Source organism: Cajanus cajan, chromosome 1 (genome assembly GCF_000230855.2).
Source record: "Cajanus cajan strain Asha chromosome 1, NIPB_CcT2T_4, whole genome shotgun sequence".
In the NCBI taxonomy this organism is placed as follows: domain Eukaryota; kingdom Viridiplantae; phylum Streptophyta; class Magnoliopsida; order Fabales; family Fabaceae; genus Cajanus; species Cajanus cajan.
The window spans coordinates 5,286,729-5,312,736 of NC_138517.1; the positions used below are offsets into that span (position 1 = coordinate 5,286,729).

Here is a 26,008-nt window from a genome sequence, read left to right on the forward strand (position 1 = left end):
TTACATCAAGGGTAATATCGGGCAAGGATTACTTCTAAGTTCCACATGTGATCTTCATCTTCGTGTATATTGTGACTCTGATTAGGCAAGTTGTCCCGTTACTCGACGGTCCATCACTAGCTACTTTATTACACTTGGGCAATCACCTGTCTCGTGGAAATCTAAAAAGCAACATACCATTTCTCGTTCCTCCACAGAAGTTGAGTATCGTTCCATGGCAGCCTCTACTTTAGAACTCTGATGGATCATCAAAGCTTTATTGCAAGATCTTAGTGTTCTTCACTCCATGCCCATGAAATTATATTGTGACAGTCAATCTATTATTCATATTGCCTCCAATCCAGTTTTTCATGAATGTACGAAACACATTGAACTTGACTGTCATTTTTCCTATGAACATGTGATGGCCAAAATTATTTCCACAGAGCACATTCGAACTTCTTCTCAACCTGCAGATCTCCTAATTAAAGCTCTTGGCAAAAAGTAGTTTGAACTTCTATTGTCCAAGTTGGGCATCTCCTCCCTCCATGCTCCAACTTGATGGGGAGTATTAGGAAAAGCTTGATTAGTTATTTATGATAGGATAGTTTGTTATCTTGTTGCATTTCTTTTATATGTGATTTTCTGTTTCTATCTTATCTTGTATATATTTCTATTACTTGAAATATTTATATAATGACCAGTGTGTGAATGAGATCCACAAGCTTCTCTTTCACAACAACTTCCTTTACAAAACATTAAGGGTATTTTGGAGAAAAAAAAATTAAGTATAATGCAAGTGTATTATTAATAAAGGTTGATGTACATATCATGAGCCTTTTATAGAACATGTCCGACTTGTATATTGAAAATATTATTAGACTTGGTCATGCAAAGTAAAAATTCGTGGAAGTGCATATTCCTTGTTGAGGAAAAATAAGAAAACCAATATAATTAAAAGAATGCATGAAAATAGAAAGACAAAAATTAAAGGAATAGAAACTTTGCATGCATGTATAAATAATCCCAGGTTATAGCTACAAAAGGCAATTCCCTGCACCTACAGGAAAGAGAGAAAGAGAGAGAGAGAGAGAGAGAAAGAAAGAACAGAAGAGTTTATGAAATAATATTATATTTTCTGGGTATGTTTGGATTGTGAGTTAAGTGTTTAAAAATGTTGTTTATATTTTCTCCTTTTTTAATAATATATTTGCAGCAGTCCAAAGACATAAACACAATTAGTTAAACTCCATTATCAATTTTATGTATTATTATTCCAAATTTATTTTGTTTCTTGCAAATTTAATTATAAGAATTTTTATATAATTTCTCAACAATTGGTATTAGAGCTCTGGTGGTGACTTCTATCAATTTAAAAAAAAAAGAAATTTAAAAATGATCCATAAAGAGTGAGATTTAAGAGGGAGAAATGGTTGCAAATGAAAGAAATATTAAAAATGATAAGTTTAATGGCGTAGACTTTAGCTTTTGGAAGATGTAGATTGAATATTATTTGTATTAGAAAAAGTTGTATCAACCTCTCTCACAAAAAAAAAAAACAGAGGGAATGAAGGATGAAGATTGGACTCTTCTTAACAAATAAACCCTCAGAGTTATTCAATTGACGTTATCTTACAATGTTGCATTCAGCATAGCAAAAGAAAAGACCATGGTTGGTCTTATGGCAGCTCTTTCTAGTATGTATAAAAAGTCGTTAGTCTCAAACAAAGTTCATTTGATGATACAATTATTTAATTTACGGATGACAAAAGGTGCATTGGTTGCACAACATCTCAATGAACTCAATATAGTCACAACCCAATTTAGTTTAGTTGGAATTGAATTTGATGAAGAAGTGTGAGCATTGATACTTTTATCTTCTCTACCAAAAAGTTGGAATGCTATTGTGACAATTATTACTAACTCGTTGAGAAGCAATAAATTGAAATTTAACAATGTTCGTGATCTTGTTCTTAGTGAAAAGATTCGACTAAGAAAGTCAAATGAATCTTCAACTTCTTCATATTTGCATACAAAGTCAAGAGAAAGAAATTTAACCAAAGTAAATGGACGCAACAAATCCGAGACAAGAGATCCATGTCCAGGAATCATCATAGTTTCCATAACTCAAAAACAGTTGAGTGTTTGAATTATGGAAAGAATGGGCACTGCAAAATAAATGCAAGAGTGCACCAAGGAATTAAGAGGTTAAAGTAAAGACAAATGTTTCTTCTACCTCTGTAGGAGATGATACGTTGATATGTTCTTTAGAGAACAAGAAAGAATCTTGGGTGTTAGACTCTAGAGCATCCTTTCATGCCACTTTTCAAGAAAAATTCTTTGAGAATTATGTCCCTGAAAACCTCGATAAAGTTTATCGTGGTTATGAGCAATCTTGTGAGATCGTGGGTAATGATATAGTGAAGAATAAGTTAAATGGAAATGTACAAGAATTGAAAAAATGTTAGACATATTTCCAACTTGAGAAAGAACTTAATCTTAATAGGCTAGTTGGTTGATGATGGCTACACAACAATCTTTCATATAGAGATCATTAGAAGATTGCAGAGGGTGCAATGACAATTTCTCATGGAAAAAAGAGTGGTACCTTTTACAAGATAGTAGGAGCATATCATTTGATTACAATTGCAATAAATGAAAATCCCAATGTATGACACCAAAGGTTAGGCCATATGAGTGAGAAAGGGATGAAGATCATGCACTTAAAGGATACATTACCTAGTCTTCAGTCAATAGAAATTGACATGTGTGAAGATTGTATACTTGGAAAGTAGAAACGAGTTAGCTTTCAAACAAGTGAATGAACCCTAAAGAATGAGAGAATTGAGCTTATTCACACTAACATTTGGGATCCAACGATTGTCTCATCCATTAGTAGGAAGCTATAACTCATGACTTTTATTGATGATCACCCTATGAAGGTATAGGTATACTTTTTGACACATTAGCATGGAGTATTTGAGGCTTTTAATATCTGGAAAACCTTGGTAGAAAATGAGACAGGATTGAAGATCAAAAAGTTTAGAACTAACAATGGTGGTGAATATGAAAACGCCAAATTTAAGAAGTTTTGTTATGAGCACGAATCAGAATGGAGAGGACTATGTCAGGCCAACATAATGGTGTGTTAACTAAAAGAGCCAAAAACTTGCATTTGTAGCCAAGCTTACTAAAGCAATTTTGGGTAGAAGCATTCAACACAACAACTTACTTAATCAACCAAGATGCATTAGTACCATTAAAGTAGAAAACACATGAAGTATGGAACATAAAAGAGGTAAAACTTTCACATCTTAGAGTTTGTGGTTGTATATCATAAGCGTATATTAATGATTAAGGTAGGAATAAGCTTGATCCTAAATTGAAAAAGTGCTTGCATCAGTTATAATGAGGATGAGTTTTGCTATCGCCTATGAGATAATGAAAACAAAAGGATGATTCATAGTAGAGATATGATCTTCAATGAGAGAGTGATGTACAAGGGTAGAGAACGCATACACTAGCAACTCATATCAAAATGGGTTAGTGTATGCAATGATGAATGGTGTCCTAGAAACTCCTATAATTGAGACTCCTTAGCTAAAGGGATCAATTGAAAATAATGTTATGTCAGACGAAGCAATTCCCAGAAAGGTTTTGAGTGTGACAAATATAATGCACGTGGTTATCTCTAACAAGTGTATTAGTGTTTCAGAGGAACATGAGTACAAGTAAAATGAAGAACAAGTGTAATGACCAGACGATACAAGACGATAGACTAAAGGTCAAACACAATCATCTAACAAGTCAAATCAAGAACAAGACAAAAGCGCGTCAAGCACAACCTAAAGGGAAACATAAAGACTCAGACAAAGGATGGTCAAAGATCATTTGAAAATATGACCACATACAAGTTAACCAGATGAAAGGAAAAGTCAATGCGTTAATGACGAATGCTCAGACAAAGGTCAAGGCTTGAGCTACACATAGAGTACTAGACGCAGACGAAAATTGTCACACAACCACCTGAGAAATCAAGTTTCAGAGGATAATTTGAATGTCGTCCAAACTCACAGGAGAACACACAAAGTCATCGAAACTGTGAGAAGAAAAGAAGAAAGGAGAAAATCAAGCACTGATCTAAAAGCATGCATGTGTTAGAAAAAGTACATTACTTTTTCAGACAAGGACAAAATCCCACAGCTATGAGATTAGAAAAGGACAAAAAGGTTCCTAGGTCTCTACTAAACTTAGACACTGCTACTGCCAAGACAAAGAATACCTCACGCAAGGTCTATCTTAAGAAGCAACATTTAATGCAAGAATCTGAGCATTAAATGAGAAGATCAAACTGGTCGTGAACGACTATATCTACTTCAATGGACACTTGCAATGGGCAGATTTTACAAGACTATATAGGTCTCAACATCAAACCTTAAAAGGTTGGCTGTTTGGCCTGAAATGGTGCAAGCAAGAAGAAGAGTGATATCTAGCCTATGATGCAACGATACTAGAGACAGAGCGTATAGAGTCAAATGTACATTAATGTATTCGTCTCAGTAAACTACGAAGTTTCAAATATGTACATCTTAGGCTCAAACCGTAATGAGTGTGCCAACTTATGTATCCTCTCTGTGAGAGTAAACGAAACACTTAATCGTTGTAAAAACTAAGGTTCCATACCTTAGTGAGTGTAGAAATCTATGTATCCTTTCTATGAGAGTAAACCATACACTCAAATCAAACCTGTCTAGCCAATATTGTAAAGCCTGAAGAGGCTAGGAAAAGAATACTTGTAATGCCCAGAGGGGCTTGTCAAAAAATACTCATTGCGAGCCTGAAAAGGATGATTAAAGAATACTAGCGCCGATGAGTAAGCTGGCGGGCCAAGAGGTGGTCGAGAATACTCACTGCTAGCCAGAAGTGGCTGATAAGAGAATACTAGCGCTGATGAGTGAAGCTGGCAGGCCAAAAGTGGTTGAGAATACTTGGGGAACCAAAAGTGGTTTAAGAATACTAGAGCTGGTGAGTGAAGCTAGCCAACTAGGAGTGGCTAAGAATACTCGTGACAAGGAGTGGCCGTGACCGGGATGGTCTAGAATACTCAAGGCCTGGAGAGGTCGAGAATACTTGGAATACGAGTGGTTCTGACCTGGGTGGTCCATAATACTCAATGCTAGCCTGAAGAGGCTGATAAGAAGATACTAACGTTGATGAGTGAATTCTACGGGCCAGAAGTGGTCAATAATACTTGTACTTAATTGTATATTTAGTGGAACCCTTCAGATGAAGGAGACTGAATGTAGCTCAGTTGAGCGAACCAGTATAAAACTGTTTGCATTGTTTTATTCATGTTCCAGACGCAAACTCTTCCTAATTGATAAATCATGTTGAAAACTTCATCTAATGTCTATTCTTTATTGAAACCATTTTTCAGACAAAGACGCAAAGTTTGTTTAACAAATATGTTACACTAAAAAGTCTTATCTACTGCTCATCCCTATATGAAACTATCTTGAAAAGGAAAATGCAAGAACCTTAATCATTATTGTTATATGAAACATTTTCCTCAACAGACGATAAATCTTTCAGACGCAGTAACCTTGTGTTAAGAAAACTCTGCATAACCGTCTGGTATTCAAAAGTGCATTGGACGAAGAACATTACTCTTGTGAAAATGATTATAAAATTCCTTCGTACTAAGACACACATATTCAACCCCATTTATGTGTGTTTCATGTATAACTTCAAATAACAATGACCAACACTAAAGCCTTTTACTCCAACTCCTATTTTGAAAAGGTTTTCTCAACCTCATGTACCTAACAGAAAATACCCTAATTATATATTGTTAACTGATGAAAGGGAGCCTAAAAACTACGGGAAAAAAAAACATGTCAGACTACATATGTCTATAACTAGGAGCTTGTGATGGAAGATGAGATAAAGTCTTTAATATCCAATTAGATGTGGGATCTACTAGAGTTACCTATTGGGAAAAAGACACTTCACAACAGATGAGTGTATCAAGTGAAAAATGATCATGATGGCTCCAAGAGATACAAAGTTTGACTAGTTGTCAAAGGATTTCAACAAAATGAAGGAGTTGACTACATTGAAATCTTTACTCTAGTTGTGAAGCTAAATACTATCAGGTCTGTCTTAAGTATTGTTGCCAGATAAGGGCTCTCCCTTGATTAATTCAATGTGAAGGTTGCATTTTTTCATGGAGACTTAGATGAGGAGATTTACATGCATCAACTTGAAGGTTTCTTAAAAGAAAGGAAAAAGAATATGTTGCACAGATTAAAGAAAAACTTGTATGGCTTGAAACAAGCTTCAAGACATGTACAGTGGTACAAGAAGTTTAAAAGCTTCATGCACAAGGAAGGTTTCCAGAAGTGCAATGCCAACCGCTGTTGTTACTTCAAGAGATATAAGTATAATTATATCAGTTTGCTAATTTATGTCAATGATATGTTAGTAGTTGGTTTAGATATAGATGACATCATAAGCTTGAAGCAATAATTATCAAAAGAATTTGACATGAAAGACTAAAGTCAAGAAAAAATGATCGTCAAAATGCAAATCATGATAAATAAGGAAAGAGTTATGTTGCACTCATCTCTAGTAGAGTACATTGACCATGTTTTGCAAAGATTCAACATGGGTGATGCCAAGCCAGTTAGCACACCTTTAGCCAATCATTTTCATCTATCCAAGGATCAATCCCCTCAGATGGAGCAGGAAAAAGAGTTCATGACTAAGATTTTGTATGCTTCAAGCATCGAAAGCTTGATGTACACGATGGTTTGTACGAAGCCATACATTGTTCATGCACTGGGAGTTGTTAGAAGATTTATGTAAAATCCAAGTAAAGCTCATTAGAAAGCAGATAAGTATATTTTCAAGTATTTGTGAGGCACTACAGTAAAGTATTTGTACTTTAGTAAAGGAAAAACAAGGCTATGTAGATGCAGACTTTGGAGGTGAAGTTGATCGCCACAAAAGTACCACTAGTTACATAATTATTGGTGTTACAACTATTAGTTGGATGTCGCAAATATAGAAGATTATTTCTTTATCCATTATAGAGGTTGAGTACATAGTAGTAATAAAAACTAGTAAAGAATTGATATGCCTTCAAGGAATATTAACAGAGCCATTCTTCGTTGAGGAAATGAGTGTTTTACATAATGATAGTTAGAATGTTATACATCTAACAAAGAATCCAGCATTCCATTATAAAACCAAGCACTTTGGTATCCATTATCACTTCATCAAATCTTTACTTGAGGATGGGGTGCTAACATTGAGAAAGATTCTAAGAAATTAGAAGCCAATAGACATGTTGACAAATTGAAATCAGTCTTCAAGTGAAAATACTTGTACTTGGTTTGTGAATTTATTGTTTGAAAATATATATTTGATCCTTTTTCAATAATTTATCCACAACAGCTTAGAGACGTAGGCACAATTAACCTAACTATGCTATCAATTTTGTATGTTATTATTCCACATTTATTTTGTTTCTTGCAAGTTTAATTATAAGAAATTTTGCATAACTTCTCAACAAGTTTGCTCTGACCTAACCTTTTCTCATCTCTACCAATCAAAGACTAATTTTGTTTGTGGTAATATGATTATTGTCACTTTGAAGAATTTTCGTGTATAGCAGGAATTGAACACGAAATTTTTTGTTAAATAGACTTTCCCCATAATGAGTGTGTTGAGTGCCACTACGCCAACCCATCAAGTTACTTATGCTTTATAATTATTTTTGGACTGAATTATACTTTTAGTCTTTATTTATGCCAATTTGCAATTTTATTCCCTTAATTTGAAATATAGATGTTTGGACCTATTTTTAGAAAATAAATTTTGGTTTTATCTTTAATTTGATTTTTGTTAAATGTTAAATTTTAACGTTGCTCGAGTCACTACTTAAGTGATATAATATTGAGTGATGTGATATATAAGGATAAAAAAATAACATATAAAAGATCTTCGTGTGTATTTATTTTATCGAATTATTGGTTTTTATTTTATTAATAAATTTATTTTGTATTTTTTAAAAAAAAATATCTTTGAATGTCATATCACTAAATGTCACATCACTTAAACACGAATAAACATTAAAGTTTAACAATTAATGAATATCAATTTGATAAGAGAATCAAAATTTTTTATTTTTAAAAATAGAAGAACTAAATATCTCTATTTTAAAATATAAGAAGCAAAATTATGAATTGTCAATAATAGAAGAACTAAAACTGCAATTTGTTTTTATGATCATTTGTAGCAAAACTTAAATAGTTAAATATATTTTTTATGGACTTAATTTTTCATATATCCATATAAAAAATTAATTCCAAAATTTAATATTTTACTATATAATAATTTATAATTGAAAATTGAGTAAAACACTTCTATACTGGGATTAGAATTTAATTAATGTCTAATTTCATATAAATCAAAAGGTTTTTTCATAAATTATACTTTTGAGTGTATTGAAATAAGTTAAAAATAATATGTAATTATATTTTAAATTATTTTTTCAAAGTTTATAAACATTTAAAAGATTAGTACAATGGAACATGTGGGTCAATTAATACAATCTTGTTTTAGTTTAACGAGTCTAAAATTTGAGTCTTAAATATGCATTTATACTCAATATTTAGAATGAGCTATTATAGTACTTCTATTGACCATAAACAAAAAAAAATACTAGTTATATTTACTCATATTAAATTATATTTCTTTTTCTTTATCGGTAGAAATCACAAAGATGATAGTAATATTTGATTAAAATTATATCTTATAATATATGGTCTATACAAAAAAAAAAATGAGTTTAAATAAATTGTAAATAAGTAATTCTAATTAAACATTATCATTTTTTTTATCTATGTTATTGATATAAATACTTATCGACTTTATTGATAATTAATCTTTGTCAAAGAATCTGATTGATTATCTTTAGTAAAATATTTTCACTCACACATATTATTTTCATACACAAAATTCAAACTTTATACCTTATTCAATAATACAAATTCTCACTTAACTATTCATAAGTTTGATTCTTTATTCAACTTAGACTTTTCATGTTTCTTATGCTAGAGAAAGACGTGATTCTTGCATCCTAAAACTTGAAAATGAAACAAAATCGCTAATGTACACATGCCTGTCGACCTTCCCTTTTTCTTCGTAGCTCTAAATATTCAACCTTCCGACCATAACTATAATTTATTCATCCTTTTCAAAATTAATCACCACTCTCTCCTACCCATTAATTATCATGACATGAGACATTTCTCCATTACGTGATTCAAACCCCAAATCATTTCATAGAAACACTTTGAAGTAAACCTACCCACCACACCGACTCATTCTTTTCGTTGTAGTTCGGTGTTTCGTGACATGAAATCCTCTAACCCTATATTCGTCATTTTGTTCCCTTGTATTCTTTGGCTGATACCAACAAAAGCCCTTGTCAAACACTGTCTCTACTCTCATATTAGATACGATTTTCCTCCTTTTTGTACGTAGCTACTTGGCAATTGGTTTCCCCATAAAGCTGCCCTTGATAGAACTTTTGTCACAATATATAGCTCATATCCAATGTCAATTATAACTGCAAGTACTTCTATGTTTGCTTCTAATGTCCCATTTTTTGTTACTCCTCCTCTTTTTCTTACCCCTTACTTTAACTTCTTACCTTCTTTTTTCAAGAATTACTTCCGTGGTCTTGAATTATTATTTCAATTTCCCATATAAAATTAAAGTAATTTTTAGAGAAGCAGTCATGAAAATAAGAGTAGCCAAAGCACTTTTCCTTCACTAGGCGTTGGAGTTATGACTGAATTCAAGAGAAATATAGTTAGCTCTCTCTTGGAAAGGCTTTAGTTCCGACTTGTCTTATTTTGTCCATACAATGAAAACCTATGCCTATATAAACCTCCGATTCTTCTATTTGATTTCCCCCAACAAACACCCCCTCTCTCTGTTTTCCTTTGTTTGTCCCAAAACACAGATTTTATTACTGTTATTATCGTTGATCGCTATTATAAACTAGTTTTGCATTGTTAATACAATGGCCATAGAGTGCATGACAAATATACAATCCATGCCTCAACCACAAAAGCAGAACAAACACACAGAAGATGAAGCACCATTGGTTTTTGATGCCTCACTACTGAGTCACGAACTCCACCTACCAAAGCAATTCATTTGGCCTGATGAGGAGAAGCCATGCATGAATGTGCCTGAGCTTGTTATGCCCTTAATTGACTTGGGGGGGTTCCTCTCTGGTGACCCTGTTGCAACAATCGAGGCTGCAAGGTTGGTTGGTGAGGCATGTCAAAAGCATGGTTTCTTCCTTATGGTGAACCATGGAATTGATGCCAACTTGATCTCCCATGCCCATGGCTACATGGATGACTTTTTTGAGCTTCCCCTATCTCAGAAACAAAGGGCTCAGAGGAAAATAGGAGAACACTATGGCTATGCTAGTAGCTTCACTAGCAGATTCTCTTCCAAGCTTCCATGGAAAGAGACACTCTCTTTTCAATTCTCAGCTGAGGATAACTCATCCACTCTTGTGAAAGACTACTTGTGCAACACATTGGGCAAAGAGTTTGAGCAGTTTGGGTAAGTTAGTAGTAACCAAAACATGATGATGAGTTTGGTTCAATACAAGTTAGAAACATTTTTTTAAAGCTTCTAAAAATAAAATTCTCTTAGGAGAGGAATTTTCAAAAGCACTTTTAAGTTTGATATCATATGCTAAATTAAGTGTTTTTCATTGTAAAACAGGAAGGTGTACCAAAACTATTGTGATGCCATGAGTAACCTTTCTTTGGGGATAATGGAGCTTTTGGGAATGAACCTTGGAGTAGGCAAAGAATATTTTAGGGAATTATTTGAAGAGAATAACTCAATAATGAGACTCAATTACTACCCTCCTTGTCAAAAACCAGACCTCACTTTGGGCACAGGACCTCATTGTGACCCAACATCTTTGACCATTCTTCACCAGGATCAAGTGGGTGGCTTCCAAGTTTTTGTTGACAATGAGTGGCATTCCATTAGCCCAAATTCTAATGCTTTTGTTGTCAACATTGGTGACACTTTCATGGTATGTTTTTTTTGGTCTATATAACTAACTTAAAATGCACTTATCTTTAAGTTTATCTAGATATAAGTTAAAAAAAGTAAAGAATTTTTCTACTGAAAATAAAGAACTTTTTCTGATAAAAAAAACTTTCAAAAAGTACTTTTATTTTGTATCCAACCACGTTCTTTTTATTGTCAATGATTTCTATTTTCTTGTGTGATGTTATTGATTCAACCTTGTTTGTTTCACTTTTCTATTGTGTAGGCTCTATCAAATGGGAGGTACAAAAGTTGTTTGCATAGGGCAGTGGTGAACAGCAAGACAACAAGAAAATCTCTGGCTTTCTTTTTGTGTCCAAAGGGTGATAAGGTGGTTAGTCCACCAAGTGAATTGGTGGATGAATTGACACCAAGGATGTACCCAGATTTTACATGGCCTATGTTGCTAGAGTTCACTCAGAAACATTACAGAGCTGACATGAAAACCCTCGAGGCATTCACCAACTGGCTTCAACAAAAAAGAAGCTGAGATTTCAACCACGTGGATATATGAATCACATATTATGTATTAGCCTTTGATATGAATAGTAACAAGTCTCAAGTCGAAGTGTATTGATGACAGAAAGCACTTAAAGGGATGCAAAAAAAAATGACACTGAGATTGAAAATTCACATTTTCTTCATGATTTGAGTGTTGCTATGAACAAAACAAGGGAGATAAAATATTTATAAGGAATTAGTAAGAAAATTTGCTAGCTAATTTTGTAATTTTTCTTTGGTGATATAGAAAAGTTATTAATAAATTTGTAATGCTTTATATTTTTTGTTTTACGTGCATAACAACATATGATATATGGTAAATCCAAGTAAATCTTCTTTAAGCTATTGGAGCCACTAAGAAGAGACCCAAATGACTTTGTAACCGAATGCCCCCTAACTTTCAATAAGTGAGATTTATAACCTCCCTAGTTTTGAATTTCCAGAATTAATGTTTTCTGAATTGTAAGGTCGAGTTTGAGAGATTCGAAGAAAACGAAGATTAACACCTAATGAATCCAAATTAGGACTTAAAATAATTAAAACGATGATATATGTGGTGTTATCTGATGATGAACCAATAATAATGTTTTATTTATCTTGAAGGTTTTAGAAGTTGGAAGTATGGAGAGTAAAGTTAAATAGATCCAACAAAACATGTGGCCCACAATTTGAATGATTCGGAAGCATAGGGGGCTAAAGTCCATTGAGGATTGGCTTGCATAGAGATCTCTTTTGCAATTTATGTATTAATATTCTGCAAGCACTTGCATTTTGGTTTTATTATCCGGATTTTTCATACCTTGAAATTTGGAGGGTTGTGTAATTTAGAATGCAAAGGAATACTCACTACAATCCTCATAGCACCTGTCTTGAGATGCTGCAACATTCTTCTCACCATAGTTTAATCATTTCCTTAAAAGACATAAAATAAATTCAGAAATAAAACATGGATCTCTCGAGTCCCAATATGATTACTGTAGGTTTTTCTAATTCAAGTTGTGATTTTTGCAAAATTTGTCATCGTTTCTTTTGGTTTCCACTCACAACAAAACAAGGTCTTGGGTGGAATTTGCAGTTTGAGCAGAACGAAAACCACTTGTTCACCAATTTATTTGGGTGGAGGGAGGGGGGACCGAGGGGCCCTGGTCCCCATTTTATTTAAAATGTATCAAATTCATATTAAAAATATTTTTTCCCTAAAATATATATATAAAAATATTATATATTTATAGATGAAAATTATCATGTTAGTTTATATTTAGGAAAAAAGAAAGAAAAATATATATAAGATTGATATATAATGTGATAGAAAGAGAGATAGTTTTTTTTTTTTTTAATTTACAGTTGAATTACAAAAGTTTGATGTAGAATATGATATATAATGGATAATAATAAAAATATTTTAAACGTTGATTTAAATTAATGAAATCAAACAATTTTTTAAATTTGTTAAAATATTGCATATTTGATCTATGTATTAAATTTTTTTAATTTAATAGATTAATCATTGTAATTTGATGTAGAACATGCTTTATTAGATGGAATAAGTTTACTAAGAATTATTCTTAGTGTAAATGAATCCTTCTATTTGTGTGTGTATGTATTGATTAGGTCTAAAAAAATTTAAAATAATTTGAATACCACATGATACTTCGTTATATAAATTCAAATTAACATATAAAATATTTTTATGATCATCTATCAATTTAAATTAAAGAAATAAAGCATTAAATAGTTTTAAAATTTTTAAAAAATTTGTAAAATTGATTAATTGATTTATTTATTAAAAAATTTTAATTTAATAGTTGAATTATGAAAATTTGATGTAGAACATGAATTATTGAATGAAATAAGTGGATTCCTTCTATATATATACAAACACTTGTAATAAAGAAGATATCTCCTTTTGATTACACAATTTTGGAACAATTTTATCATTATAATTTCTATATTATTTCTTATTTTACCCTTTAATACACTAGAATATATAAAGATTTTATCATTCAATCTTATTTTAATTTTATTTATTTTAAAATACATGGAGGCACATAATACCTTTTATACACTAGAATATATAAAGATTTTGAGAAAATTATGTTAATCTCTCCTAATAGATAAGAGTATTGTACTATCCCTCTCTATTATGATAAATTATACAATTTAGTCCATTTAACTCAATGTTATAACAATCCATCAGGTCATTGTACTTAAGGGTTCAACTATTAACAGCGAAAAAATATAATTGCAACTACCTAAGATAAATATGAAAATAGGTGAATGGATAAACATATATAATATATGTATGAGAATATAAAGAAACCAACTTATACAATTTACAGATGTTCCCCTCTAGGAACCACATCATGTCTTGTACACACACACACAACACATACAATTGAAAAGTATATAGCCTAGGGTTTCTATCAAGCAACATACTACTTCAACTACATTAGAGTAGCTCAAAAGAACACCAACATCATTGCCAACATGGCCTTAGATGTACTCCTCCTCATACCTATTCCTACTTTGTTCCTATATCAAGTATGATCATCACAATCCAACCACGTGAAAACATGTAAGGGTAAACTAGTATTCAAAAGAAATCAACATAAAAGTATGAAGTAAAATAACTATACTACCCACATAAACAATTCAACTTATTTCAACACGTTATCATACATTCTTCAACTTGAATCAACACAACAATGCAACTCATCAAAATGCACATATATAAATTGACATTCTTAATAGTCCATGATTACTCTCCTTTTTATGTACAACTCAACAAAATGTAATTATTATTTATTGTCTATTTACATAATACTATAAGATATTATATTCTCCAATAATTTTGATTCTAGTAAAGAAACAACCCATCACAAAAGGCCCGTTTAGGCCCAGCCCACCATTGGCCCATCCTGCCACTAGCCCACTAAAAACAAGTCAGTTCGGTCTAACCACTAGACAAAAATAAGTTGGAAGCCTTAGTCTACCCTGCCATAGGTCAGGTTGGCGGATGACTAGCCAAAAAAGGGCAAAAAGATAAAAAAAAATTGCATATTTATTTTGAGTTACTGTTTCAACATATTTTTTCTTAATATCTAAAAGACCTACATAAATCAATGTATCTAAATAATAAAAAATTCTCAAATTACAACTGATTTGATTTGCTACATAAAAAAATCTCAAACTTGTTGCATAACAAAATATATATGTAATTATAATAATATTTATAGTTCTTGTAAAATATTTACTAAACATCAAACATCAAATTACTTATAATAAAATAAATCAAATACATAACAAATAACATATTATACACAAAATAAATCTATCATGACTTAATCAAATTTACATTAAAAATAATAAATAAACATAAAAATAAAAATAAAAATAAAAAACGAACATGTAGGCTAGCCTGCCATGGCCCACTATTTGTCCTGACAGATTAGGCAGAGTGGACTAGGCGAGTTGATAGGTTAAGATACCTAACTTGACCCATCAAATTATGACAGACCAATGGACCGACTCATAAATTGTGACTCGTTTTATCACCTCTAATAAAAAATAAAAAAAAGAAGATAATAATACTAGTATAAATAAATAAATAAATATATATATATATATATATATGCAAATGAGAGTATAATTTATTCTAAAGATTTTTGTTGAACACGTTAGACCAGCTAGCTAGTGTGAACTACTTTGCATAATACTGATCATAGATTTAGAAAATTAATTTTTATTAAAAATATAATTAAATAAATATTTTATTGAAAATTTATATCCTGTGATAGTCTTCTTTTTCTTTACAAGATGACTTATTTATTAGGTAGAATACCGAAAGAAATTAAAATTCCAGTAAAGTACTTTTTACTTTTAAATTATTATTTCGTAATAATAATAACTACGTCGTTAATTTTTGGTACATGTAACTACACCAATATACAAAAAAAGCGACTCAAGTATTTTTAAAATATGTAATCTAATTTCAGAATATTTATAATTTTATTTTTAACTTCTAAATTTTATTGAAGCATTTGATTCATTGGCATTTTCTTACCGGTTAGTGACAGTTGAATCGTTCAAAACAACTTACGAGAATGAGACATGCATCCAAGAATGTCAATATATTCTTTCAAGGATACACACACATATCTTTCATTTTTTTTTCATAGATAGCGGTACCTTTCACAAAAGATAATTTTGTTGAAATTGAATAAATTATTATAAGAAATTAAAAAAAATATCAGAGTATTCAATATATAGTTACATACCTAAAATACGAACTTAAAATTACTAGTTAAACTAAAATAATAAATTCAATAGATTTGTATAAATGTTAGGTGTCTTGTATTCATATACTTTCAAGAAGACCTTTCAACTAGTATAATAGTCATATTAATATATACAAGTGATTAATAATCTTTATCTTAATAGTCCATATATATATATAAAGTAATGTTAAGAAAATGGATTATAAATTTAATTAAATTAAACTTATAAAACTGATCTATAAAGTGATGGTTGTATTTCACTTTTTATATAATTATCTCACTAATTGATATGAAATTTTTGATACACAAGATTAATCTGGTCTTATATAGACTTAATGACATACACATATCCTATTTATTTGGAAGCCCCAGTGCAAAATGCCAAATATTCAAGAAAATGACATATCATAGGAAAAAGAATTATGGTGAAATGAATTAAGAGATAGAAAATTGAATTTAGAAAGTTAAGAGTATTTACAAAAGAAAGCAGAAAAGCATAGAAGAGATGGAATTTAGTGTGATGGAAGGGCACAGCCGCCACAAGTAACGACAACAACAGTCCATTCCTGTACTCTCTTCCAAAAGGCCATCACGTGGAAACCATCTGTTGTTTGTTCCGGCATCACTTCTAATCTAACTCTCTGCATTATATGGTTATGATTTGATTAAAAAAACACACACCAAAACATTTGTCTATGCAACACAACTATATATGCTCTCTTCAAAAACGACACTTCTTAGGATTTCTGTCACAGATACCTCCTCTGCTCACCTATCTGTACCCTTCTTGTTCTCTACTCTAGTTTCTTTCCTAGTGCTTTGTTTTCTTCTCCATGTTCTACTTGTTTTTCTTTAAAAGAAAAAAGAATGATAACAAACCACTGATTATGCATTGGATTAGGTTTCTATCTCCCACGGATTTGGATCTTCGATCGTATTAATTACTAATATGGTATAATCATGTTATGAATACTGGAATAATTATAATGGGACTTACAATTAATCGTGTAGGATATATTGATTTCATTTTTGTCTAATAATTTTTTTTTCTTCATTTTTTCTTCATCTTGTTTTATGATACTATTATATTTTCCTTTATCATAGCATGATCATTGGCGTCAAAGCAAATTTATTTCAATTTTTTATATATAATATTTTGACTTCTATAATCATTGGCGTCAAATCAAATTTCAATATTAATAATTGTAATATAATTGAAAAATATCAAATGTCAAGTAACTTATTACTGAGTTAATCCATTGAAAGTTCTATTTTACAAACAAGTGTATGCAAGCCTACATGTTAAATTCATTTGTAACCCTAAAAAATATGATGAATTTTGATGATATCAAATATTTAATACAATTAAATTAACCAAAAAAAAATCAAATAAGGTAGAATTAAAAACTTACATATCAAATAGTGTCACAATTTTTCTATTTGCCGCACAAGCGCACAGCAACATTGCCCTCGGACAAATAACAAATACAATTTAAAAGGAAATTATGAATGTACTATGCCATATAATACCTTTTTTTGGATTCAAACAACCATCTTTATATGCGTGTGAGATTCTTCTTTATTGTCCTCAAGGCTTCTGAATCATTTTTGGTTCAAGGAATTCAAAAAGGTCTAGATTACCCAAAATGATATAATAACTCTGGGGGTATTTTAGTGAACACCTAACGAGCATACATGAAAACAACCAAAATAAGTACAAAAATAACCAATAATCAACCAAAATAGAGAATCAATATAGAACGAACAAGCACAATCCAATATATCAACAAATCCTTATATTTTTAAATTTTTAAATTTAGAATAAATTTGTTTTTAAATTTTCATATTTAAAATTATTATTTTTAATTAAGTAATTTTTAAAAATCTTATTTTAATTCCATGAATCACTAATAACATATTTAAAAGTGACAGATTAAAATAATTATATAATATTAATTGAGTTTAATATGATATTTTTATTAATAAAGATATAATATGTAGATTTTATAGAATATTATTGATAAATTTTCTAATAAAATTTAAGTATAAGGATTATAAAAATATTTTTTAAAATATAAGAACTAAAAAGACCTATTTTAAATTTAAGAAATTAAAAATAAATTTATCTTAAAATTAAAAATATATTTTAGTCATTGTAAGATAATTTGTTCATATAAATTAAAATATGTGATGCAATCGTGAATTCTTACGAAAATTAGTGTTTTTATTTAATCTTTAATAAGGACAAACCTTCTCCTATTCTATATTTTGGTTTTTAAAAAATAGTAGGTAAGAATGCTTCCATTTTCATTCTAATTCGTATAACCTTTGATGTGGCACAAAAACGGTAACGAGTGTCAATCTTGTGCTTCAGTCACAATTTAGTTTCCACACATCAATGCCTTTTTTCTTTTAATATTTTATTTATTTTTTATATCTACAGAAAAGGACAAACTTGGCTTGTTTTTATTGGTAATTGTGTTCTTATTTATTGGAAGAAGATAACGTGCCAAAGAAAAGGATAAAAAAAACTAAATCAATAACATTAACAACTGTATTAGACACAATTTAAACTGCTCATTGCAAAATGACAACCTCAATCAATCTCGAAAAATCACCAACTTTATCTCGCAACCTAGAGATGCTGCATTTTAGTTATAGCAGCTGGTGATTGAAATATATGTTTTTGTCCTATTTGATAATTTCCATTGCATGCATACGACAACAATTCAATAATTTTTCCATTGCCATCCAGCTATAGTAAATAATATATATATATATATATATTTGAGCATGGAAAATAGGTGGACCACCGCAACCTCCTACCCTTTTCACACAAAGATTTATGATAAGGCATTTAATTTAGATATTTTAACACATCATAAATCATGAACATAAAATATTCACATATTTTATGATAAGTAAATATTCGGGATAAAATTTTTATTTTTATATTAATATTCGTCATAGTAGAAAGTATAAAATATGATAATTTAATATATTGACGTATTTTCACAATTTAATTTATAATGAGTGTGATGTTATTCATCGTAGAATGCAAGTTTTTTTTTAATATCTCATTTATTTTATGAATCTTTGAAAATCTACATAATTGAAATACATTCTAGGTAATTTAAATCAATATATTATTATTTAGTTCTATATTAACTTATATAATATACAATATTTATCATTTAAATTGAAATAATGTATAAAATAAATTTTATAACAATCAAAGACAGTTGATTATAAACTTAAAGCTAATAATTATTGTCATTAAAAATAATGTACACAAATATGTATGTACCAAGAAGAAAAAACTAAAACATAAATATCTTTCTAGAAGGAACCTAAAGTATCATGTGATACAATTAATTTAGTAGAAAAATTAATTAAGGACATCATTAGAATGTAATAAATTGAAACACTGACTACCTTAGCCACATTGGTCCTAGTTAGCCTAGATGGCCATAGGATAAAGGTACTTAGGGTCTATCTCATTATTTGAACCTTTGTAGTGGGCATAGGGACTCGAGCATTGTGTTCTCTAACGTTGACAACCTCAACCTGTAACATATCATCTTCAATCTCCTGGTGGTAGATGGTTAACCCCAACATGTATAACTTGCCTATGGCCACCAACTGCTCCAAAATATCATTGATGTATAATTGCACATGTAGTTGTGCTGCATCAACGACATCCTCTTTCGATACACCAAGGGCAACACAACTCCCCTTCGAGCTGACAAGAGGAGGAGGAGTAAAAGGAGAAGGAGAAGGAGGAGAAGGTTGTGTAGAAGCCATGGATACAAGTTGTTCTTTGAGGTACATCATCACCTTTGCCTTCAGTTCAACATTAAGGCATGTTGATCATCAACAATAGGCTATAACCTAGATGCTCTTGAGTGTCAAGTGCAACTACCAATGTCTTGACGCCCCTATCTAAAAAATAAGGGGCATAAAGGAAAATAGGGTGTTAGTCACTTAGCCTCAATTAACTTAAGAGGGGGGAGGTGAATTAAGTTAATCAAATTTTCTCTTATAAAATTTTTCGAAATACTTTCTTACAAATTTAATTCCTTAGATAAATTTACATGTAAAGAATGAATGATGATGCAAACTATACAATTATAATTAATAACAAGAAATTAAAAGTGTAGGGAAAGAAGAATTGCAAACTCAATTTTATACTAGTTCGGCCAATCCTACCTACATCCATCCTCAAGTATCCCACTTGAGATTTCCACTATTCTTGTAAACCTTACAAGACTTGAATCCTCCAACACCTCAGAACTCCCTTTCCTTGTGTTGAGATTCAAAAACCAACAAGGAAAAAAACTCTTTCTCCTTCACAGATCAACAGATCAATTGGGTATTACAGAATGACTCTCTTTAAAGAGTAGATATTACACTTTCTAAGAACTTGATGAACTCTTTAGAGACTTTTGCAAATGATTTTGGCCAAGTAGTTTTTGTAAATAGATTTTCACATTTGAGTTCGTAACTTTTCTCTGAAAAATTATAGGTATTTATAGACAATTATTTCTTAGGTTATGTCTTTTCATGAAGAGTTGTAACTTTCTATAAATTTTCAAAAAATAGGCTCTGGTAATCGATTACAAGACTTGGTAATCGATTACAACGGTTTAAGTTCAAAATGTTTGAAACGTTGTATAATTTAAATTCAAATTTTGAAGTTTCATCTTTTGGTAATCAATTACAAGAACTGGTAATCGATTACCAGAGCACGTTTAACATTTCAATTTTGAACAGAAAAGTTTTCATCCTCTGGTAATCGATTACATGTAACGGTAATCGATTACCAGACTGATAATACCAAAATTAGCTTATGAAAACTTAAGATATAGAAAACTTCTATTTTCCAGTTAAAAATATTTTTGTTTAATCTTTTGAATACTATTTTAGCTTTCTTTTCAAACAACTTATTCTTATATTCAAAAAGATTAAGTTTAGGTTTTCTTGAAATCCTTATTTTAATGGTCAAGTGAAATTTGCAAATTCTAAAAGTTCATTTTACATACTAAGCTAAGCAGTCAAGACTTATCTAGTTATTACTTGAGATCTTGCTTCTTGATCAGCTTGCTTTAACTTGACCTTTATTTTCTTCAATGCTTTGGCATCATCAAAACTTTAGCATATGTTCTTCCACATAGGGGAACATTGTAGCTATGCTAGTAGCTTCACTGGAAAATTATCTTCCAAGCTTCCATGGAAGAGAGACACTCTCTTTTCAATTCTCAACTAAGGAAAACTCATCCAATCTTGTTAAAGACTACTTGTGTAACACATTGGGCAAGGAGTTTGAACATTTTGAGTAAGTTGGTAGTTACCAAAGCATAATGATGTCAACATTTTCTCTATTATTTTTTTGGTTGGAAAAATATGTTGTTTGATATCATTTTCTTTGACCTTATGCTAAATTGTGTGAGTTTCCATGGTAAAACAAGAGGGTGTAGCAAGGCTATTGTGATGCCATGAGTAAACTTTCTTTAATGAGTCCTTTAAAGTGAATAACTCAATAATGAGGTTCAATTACTATCATCCTTATCAAAAACTTGACCTCACTTTGGGCACAAGACCTCACTGTGATCCAACATCTTTGACCATTCTTCACTAGAACCAAGTCGGTGGCCTCCAAGGTTTTGTTGATAATGAGTGACATTTCATAAGTCCAAATTTCAATGCTTTTGTTATCAAGATAGGTGATACCTTCATGGTATGTTTGTTTGGTCTACTTATGTTTCAACGCACTTATCTTTAAGTCTATCTAATTACAAGTTTATAGGAGTTTTCTTTACTGAAAATAAATAATTTTTTCTAGTAATTTTTTTAATTAAAAATACTTTTCATTTGTATCCAACCAAGCTCTTTTGCGAACAATAAAATTATGGTCAATGATCTCTATTTTCTTGTGTGATTTTATTGATTCAACCTTGCTTGTTTCACTTTTCTTTGTATAGGTTTTATTAAATGGGAGGTACAAGAGTTGCTTGCATAGGACAGTGGTGCACATCAAGACAACAAGAAAATCTCTTGCCTTCTTTTTATGTCCAAAAGGTGATAAGGTGTTATTCGACCAAGTGAATTGGTGAATGATTTCACACCAAGGATGTACCTAGATTGGCCTGTGCTTCTAGAGTTTACTCAGAAACATTACAAAGCTGACATGAAAACTCTTGAGGCATCCACCAACTGGCTTCAACAGACAAGGAGTTGAAATTTCAAGCACATGGATATGAATCACATATTATGTATTAGCCTTTGATATGAATAGTGACAAATCTCAAGTGGAAGTGTAATTGATGGTGAAAAGCACCTAAAGAGTAGCAAAATGACACACTACAAGAAAATTGTTATATAGTGAACACACCCTATAGTAACACAATACGTGTGACTAAAAATTACTTTTATTCACACAATAAATATAATATATGTTGGTATATTATTAAAAAGTGTAGATATATACTATAGTGATACACAAAATATATTGTTAAATTTCATTTAAAATCAATATTAAAATTGTATGTAATTATATGTCAAATAGATATATACTTACATACATTATATATAGTAATACTTTTTGTATATCATTATATATAATATTTCTTGTGGTGGCATTAAGGTTGAAAATCGAAAGAAAATTCACATTTTCTTCATGATTTGAGTGTTGCACGCTAGTGATTTGATATGAGTAGTGTTGTACACTAGAGTAGTGTTTCATACTCGCTGCTTAATTATTCAAGTAATTAACACATTGAGTCATATCATTTTTTATGTCTCTTATTCAATGACCGATCTTAATATTGTAATTCTAAATATTGAGGGGCTTTCGATTCCGCAGAAGATGAGTCTATTAATTTTTTAGTTTTTAAAATAATATATAGCCTTTAGAGACCTCTTACCAATTATTACACGTAAGATTTGTCTTTCGGATAACCACTATACAATTCAAACTCCTAATAATAATTATATAATATATACTTCCACTCTGATACTGCATAAAACATAAATGAAAATTCATAATTAATTATATTAATATTTTATACAAATATAACATATAAGAGTGTCTACCGTACCTTTATAAATTGAACTGTTTTATAACAGTCGTCTTTTAAATTAATAAAAATATAAGTAATTCTCATCTCATGTAAGTGATATATATATATATATAACATCCATCTAACATTCATTGAGCGAGATGAGCTCCCTAAAACCTCTTGTTGAGTGAATAATATCTAATTGAGCGAGTAGCATCTAGTTGAGCAAGTTAGGGCTTCTCGACAAGTGACCAACATCTAGTTGAGCGAGCTGAGCCCCTTGAGACTTCTCATTGAGCAAGCAAAGCACCCTTGGGTTTCTCATTGATCAACCACATACACATCTTGTTGAGTGACAACGCGATCTTCTTCCCTGTAAATCATATTCACCAGTGCAAAAAGACGCTTTTACGTCACCTAAATGACGTCGGAACAAGGAACCACCGACGTTATAAAAACGCGGTGGCAGAATGGTAAATAACGGGAACTAATTTACGTTGGAAAAAAAGGGGTCCGACGTAAATTAGCTCATTAACGCCGGATCTCTCACTATCCGACGTAAATTTACGTCGGACCCCTCTTTGTCCGACGTAAATTTACGTCGTACCCCACATACCCGACGTGAATATGGCCCTATATTCATGCAAGTTTCATTTTTCATTCCCGCGCTCCCTGTTTACGGAAACTAATAATCTCTTTTCTCTCATTCTCTAAGTCTCCCAGTGAGTTTGTGTGTATATTGGACGTTTATAACTCTCTAAGTGTCTGCATATTACACGTTTGAGGTTAGTTTCTTGTCTACGCAATTTTTTGGTTTACTTTCTTCTGTTTGTAGCAGAACGGCCTGTACTGCTTGCAGAACGGGCCGTTCTGCATCCAGAATAACCTGTACTCCTTGCAGAACGGGCCGTTCTGCAAGCAGTACATGCTGTTCTGGTTGCAGAACTGCCCGTTCTGCTAAAATCTTGTGTTGTAAATTGTTGATCTGGAACGGGCCGTTCTGGTTTCAGTACAGGTCATTCCAGATGCATTATTTGTCTATTCAGTTAATTCATTGTTTTAGTAATGAGACTTTATTTTTTTCAGGATTATGGAGGATTCTGGGTCTGGTAGTGGAATGAGGGAAGGTAGATCTGTCACCCGATTGTCTGGGTTGACAGCTGGGCGCATTGCCAAGGAGAGGACACCGGTTGAGGTGGATCCTCGTTCTGGCAAGGCATCAAGCCCAAATGCTGCCAAGTTTAAGAGCTATTTGGGAGTCCTAGCTCGACGAGATGTTTCTATTATCATTCCATCATGGGATGACGTTCAGGAGGTTGACAAGAACCTCATGTGGCAGGATATTCAGGTATATACTTTCACATCTCTTGAATATTATATAATTTAAATACATTATTTATTAATTGTTGTTATTTTCATAGCAAAATTTTGACATTCCCAACACTGAGGTCATGAGGAGGAAGATGTTATCTGCCCTGGCCACCAGGTGGAGAGACTTCAAGACTTTCTTGACACGGGAGTATGTATTTGGAGAGCGACAAAATGAGACTCCCTGTCTAAAGTACCAGATCACTGATGAGGAGTGAATGCAATTTCGTGCCACTCGATTGGACCCTTCGTGGCAGGTTAGTTATTGATAACTCTTACATTGACACAAATACTTAAGGTATATTTTAATTAATCTCATTTTCTTTTTTGTATTATTGCAGGCTAAAAGAATAGCTGCCCAAGAACGACAGGCCAAGAATGATGCACCCCATCTATTGTCAAGAGGGGGATATGAAAGAAAAAAAAGGAAATGAAGAAGGCTAGGGCAGAGGCAGCAGGGATTGAGTCTGCTGACCTTGTGGAGTCACCTCCCCGCCATGAGATGTGGATAGCAGCCCGGACAAAATCAGATGGGCAAATGACTTCTAAGTCTGCAAGGGTCATTGCGGATAAAATAGTAAGTAAAAATATACAAACTTAGACTCTTCATTTTAACTCATTTAATTCATAAGTGTAGTTTAGGGTATACTTATTGTTAATATGTTGTAGGAGGGTTTAGTTGAGCAGAGCACCCAGGGCTCATTTGTTTCCGATGGTCGGAATGATATCCTTACAACGGCCATAGGAAGGCCAGAGCACGGAGGCCGTGTGCGTGGTGTTGGTGGTTCTTGGAGCCACCGAGATTTCTTTGGTGCCCGATCATCGAGGAGCACTGTTGACTCTTGCAGTCAAGAGGTTATGCAGAGAATGGAGCAGAGATTGGAGAGTCAGTTTGAAGAGAGATTGAAGAATATTCAAAAAGAGTTTGAACAGAAGTTTGAACTTTTGGCTCGTTCTCAGCAACAGACTGCAGTTGCTCATGATGGTGTTTGAGTCAGCACTAAAGGGAGTTGTGCTGCTCCAAATCCCTCACCGGATCAGACTCACACTGATGTACCAAACCAGTGTGAGTTATATGTTGAGGATGACCCCCCACGGTTAGTGGCTATTGGCCGAGTATTTGAGGGTGGCTCAACCATCCATGGTGTCCCTCTACAGCTAGACTGGACACGGGTTGTGGTTGACCAAGTTCAAGATGCTGCTGCTCCTGTGCCTTTGCCCAATACAGAGGTTCAACTAGTGGGGCAGGCAACCGGCACATTCTTAGCTTGGCCAAAACGTTTAGTCATGCCGCTTTCAGCACGGGCAAAGGTAATTATATTATTGCTCTTTTATATTCTTATAATTCTATTATTGTTTAACTAATTTTGATTATTTCTTTAGGATTTTATCAATCGTGGTAAGGAGGTCATGAGAGAACCTCATGTTGATGATGCTAATATCGTAGAAGCAGAGGGTGATCCCATATCTAAGCTTCTAATCATATTACCACGATTAAAGAAGAAGTCAATTCAATTGCAGTGGGACATTAGAGTTTTGGAGTTGATTGCTCTGATGTTCCACTATACATATCTCTGCCTGATGCATTAGAGATTGTTGGGGGAAACTCCATGTTAAATATATCTATCATACAGCTGTGGGCCATGTAAGTCATATTTTCTTTTATGA

The 26,008-nt window shown here is 32.0% G+C and overlaps 1 protein-coding gene and 1 pseudogene across 1 annotated transcript; both read left to right on the top strand.

Annotated features, from left to right (window-relative positions):
• The first annotated feature begins 9,612 nt into the window (after positions 1-9,612).
• LOC109792262 (gibberellin 20 oxidase 1) lies at positions 9,613-11,914 on the top strand. The gene is made up of 3 exons (XM_020351662.3): positions 9,613-10,632; positions 10,798-11,119; positions 11,363-11,914. Exons 1-3 carry the CDS (start codon positions 10,076-10,078, stop codon positions 11,624-11,626), a joined length of 1,143 nt encoding a protein of 380 aa, XP_020207251.1. The 5' UTR covers positions 9,613-10,075; the 3' UTR covers positions 11,627-11,914.
• Positions 11,915-19,716: 7,802 nt separating this feature from the next.
• On the top strand, positions 19,717-23,594 carry LOC109792261 (gibberellin 20 oxidase 1 pseudogene; annotated as a pseudogene).
• The last annotated feature ends 2,414 nt before the right edge of the window (positions 23,595-26,008 follow it).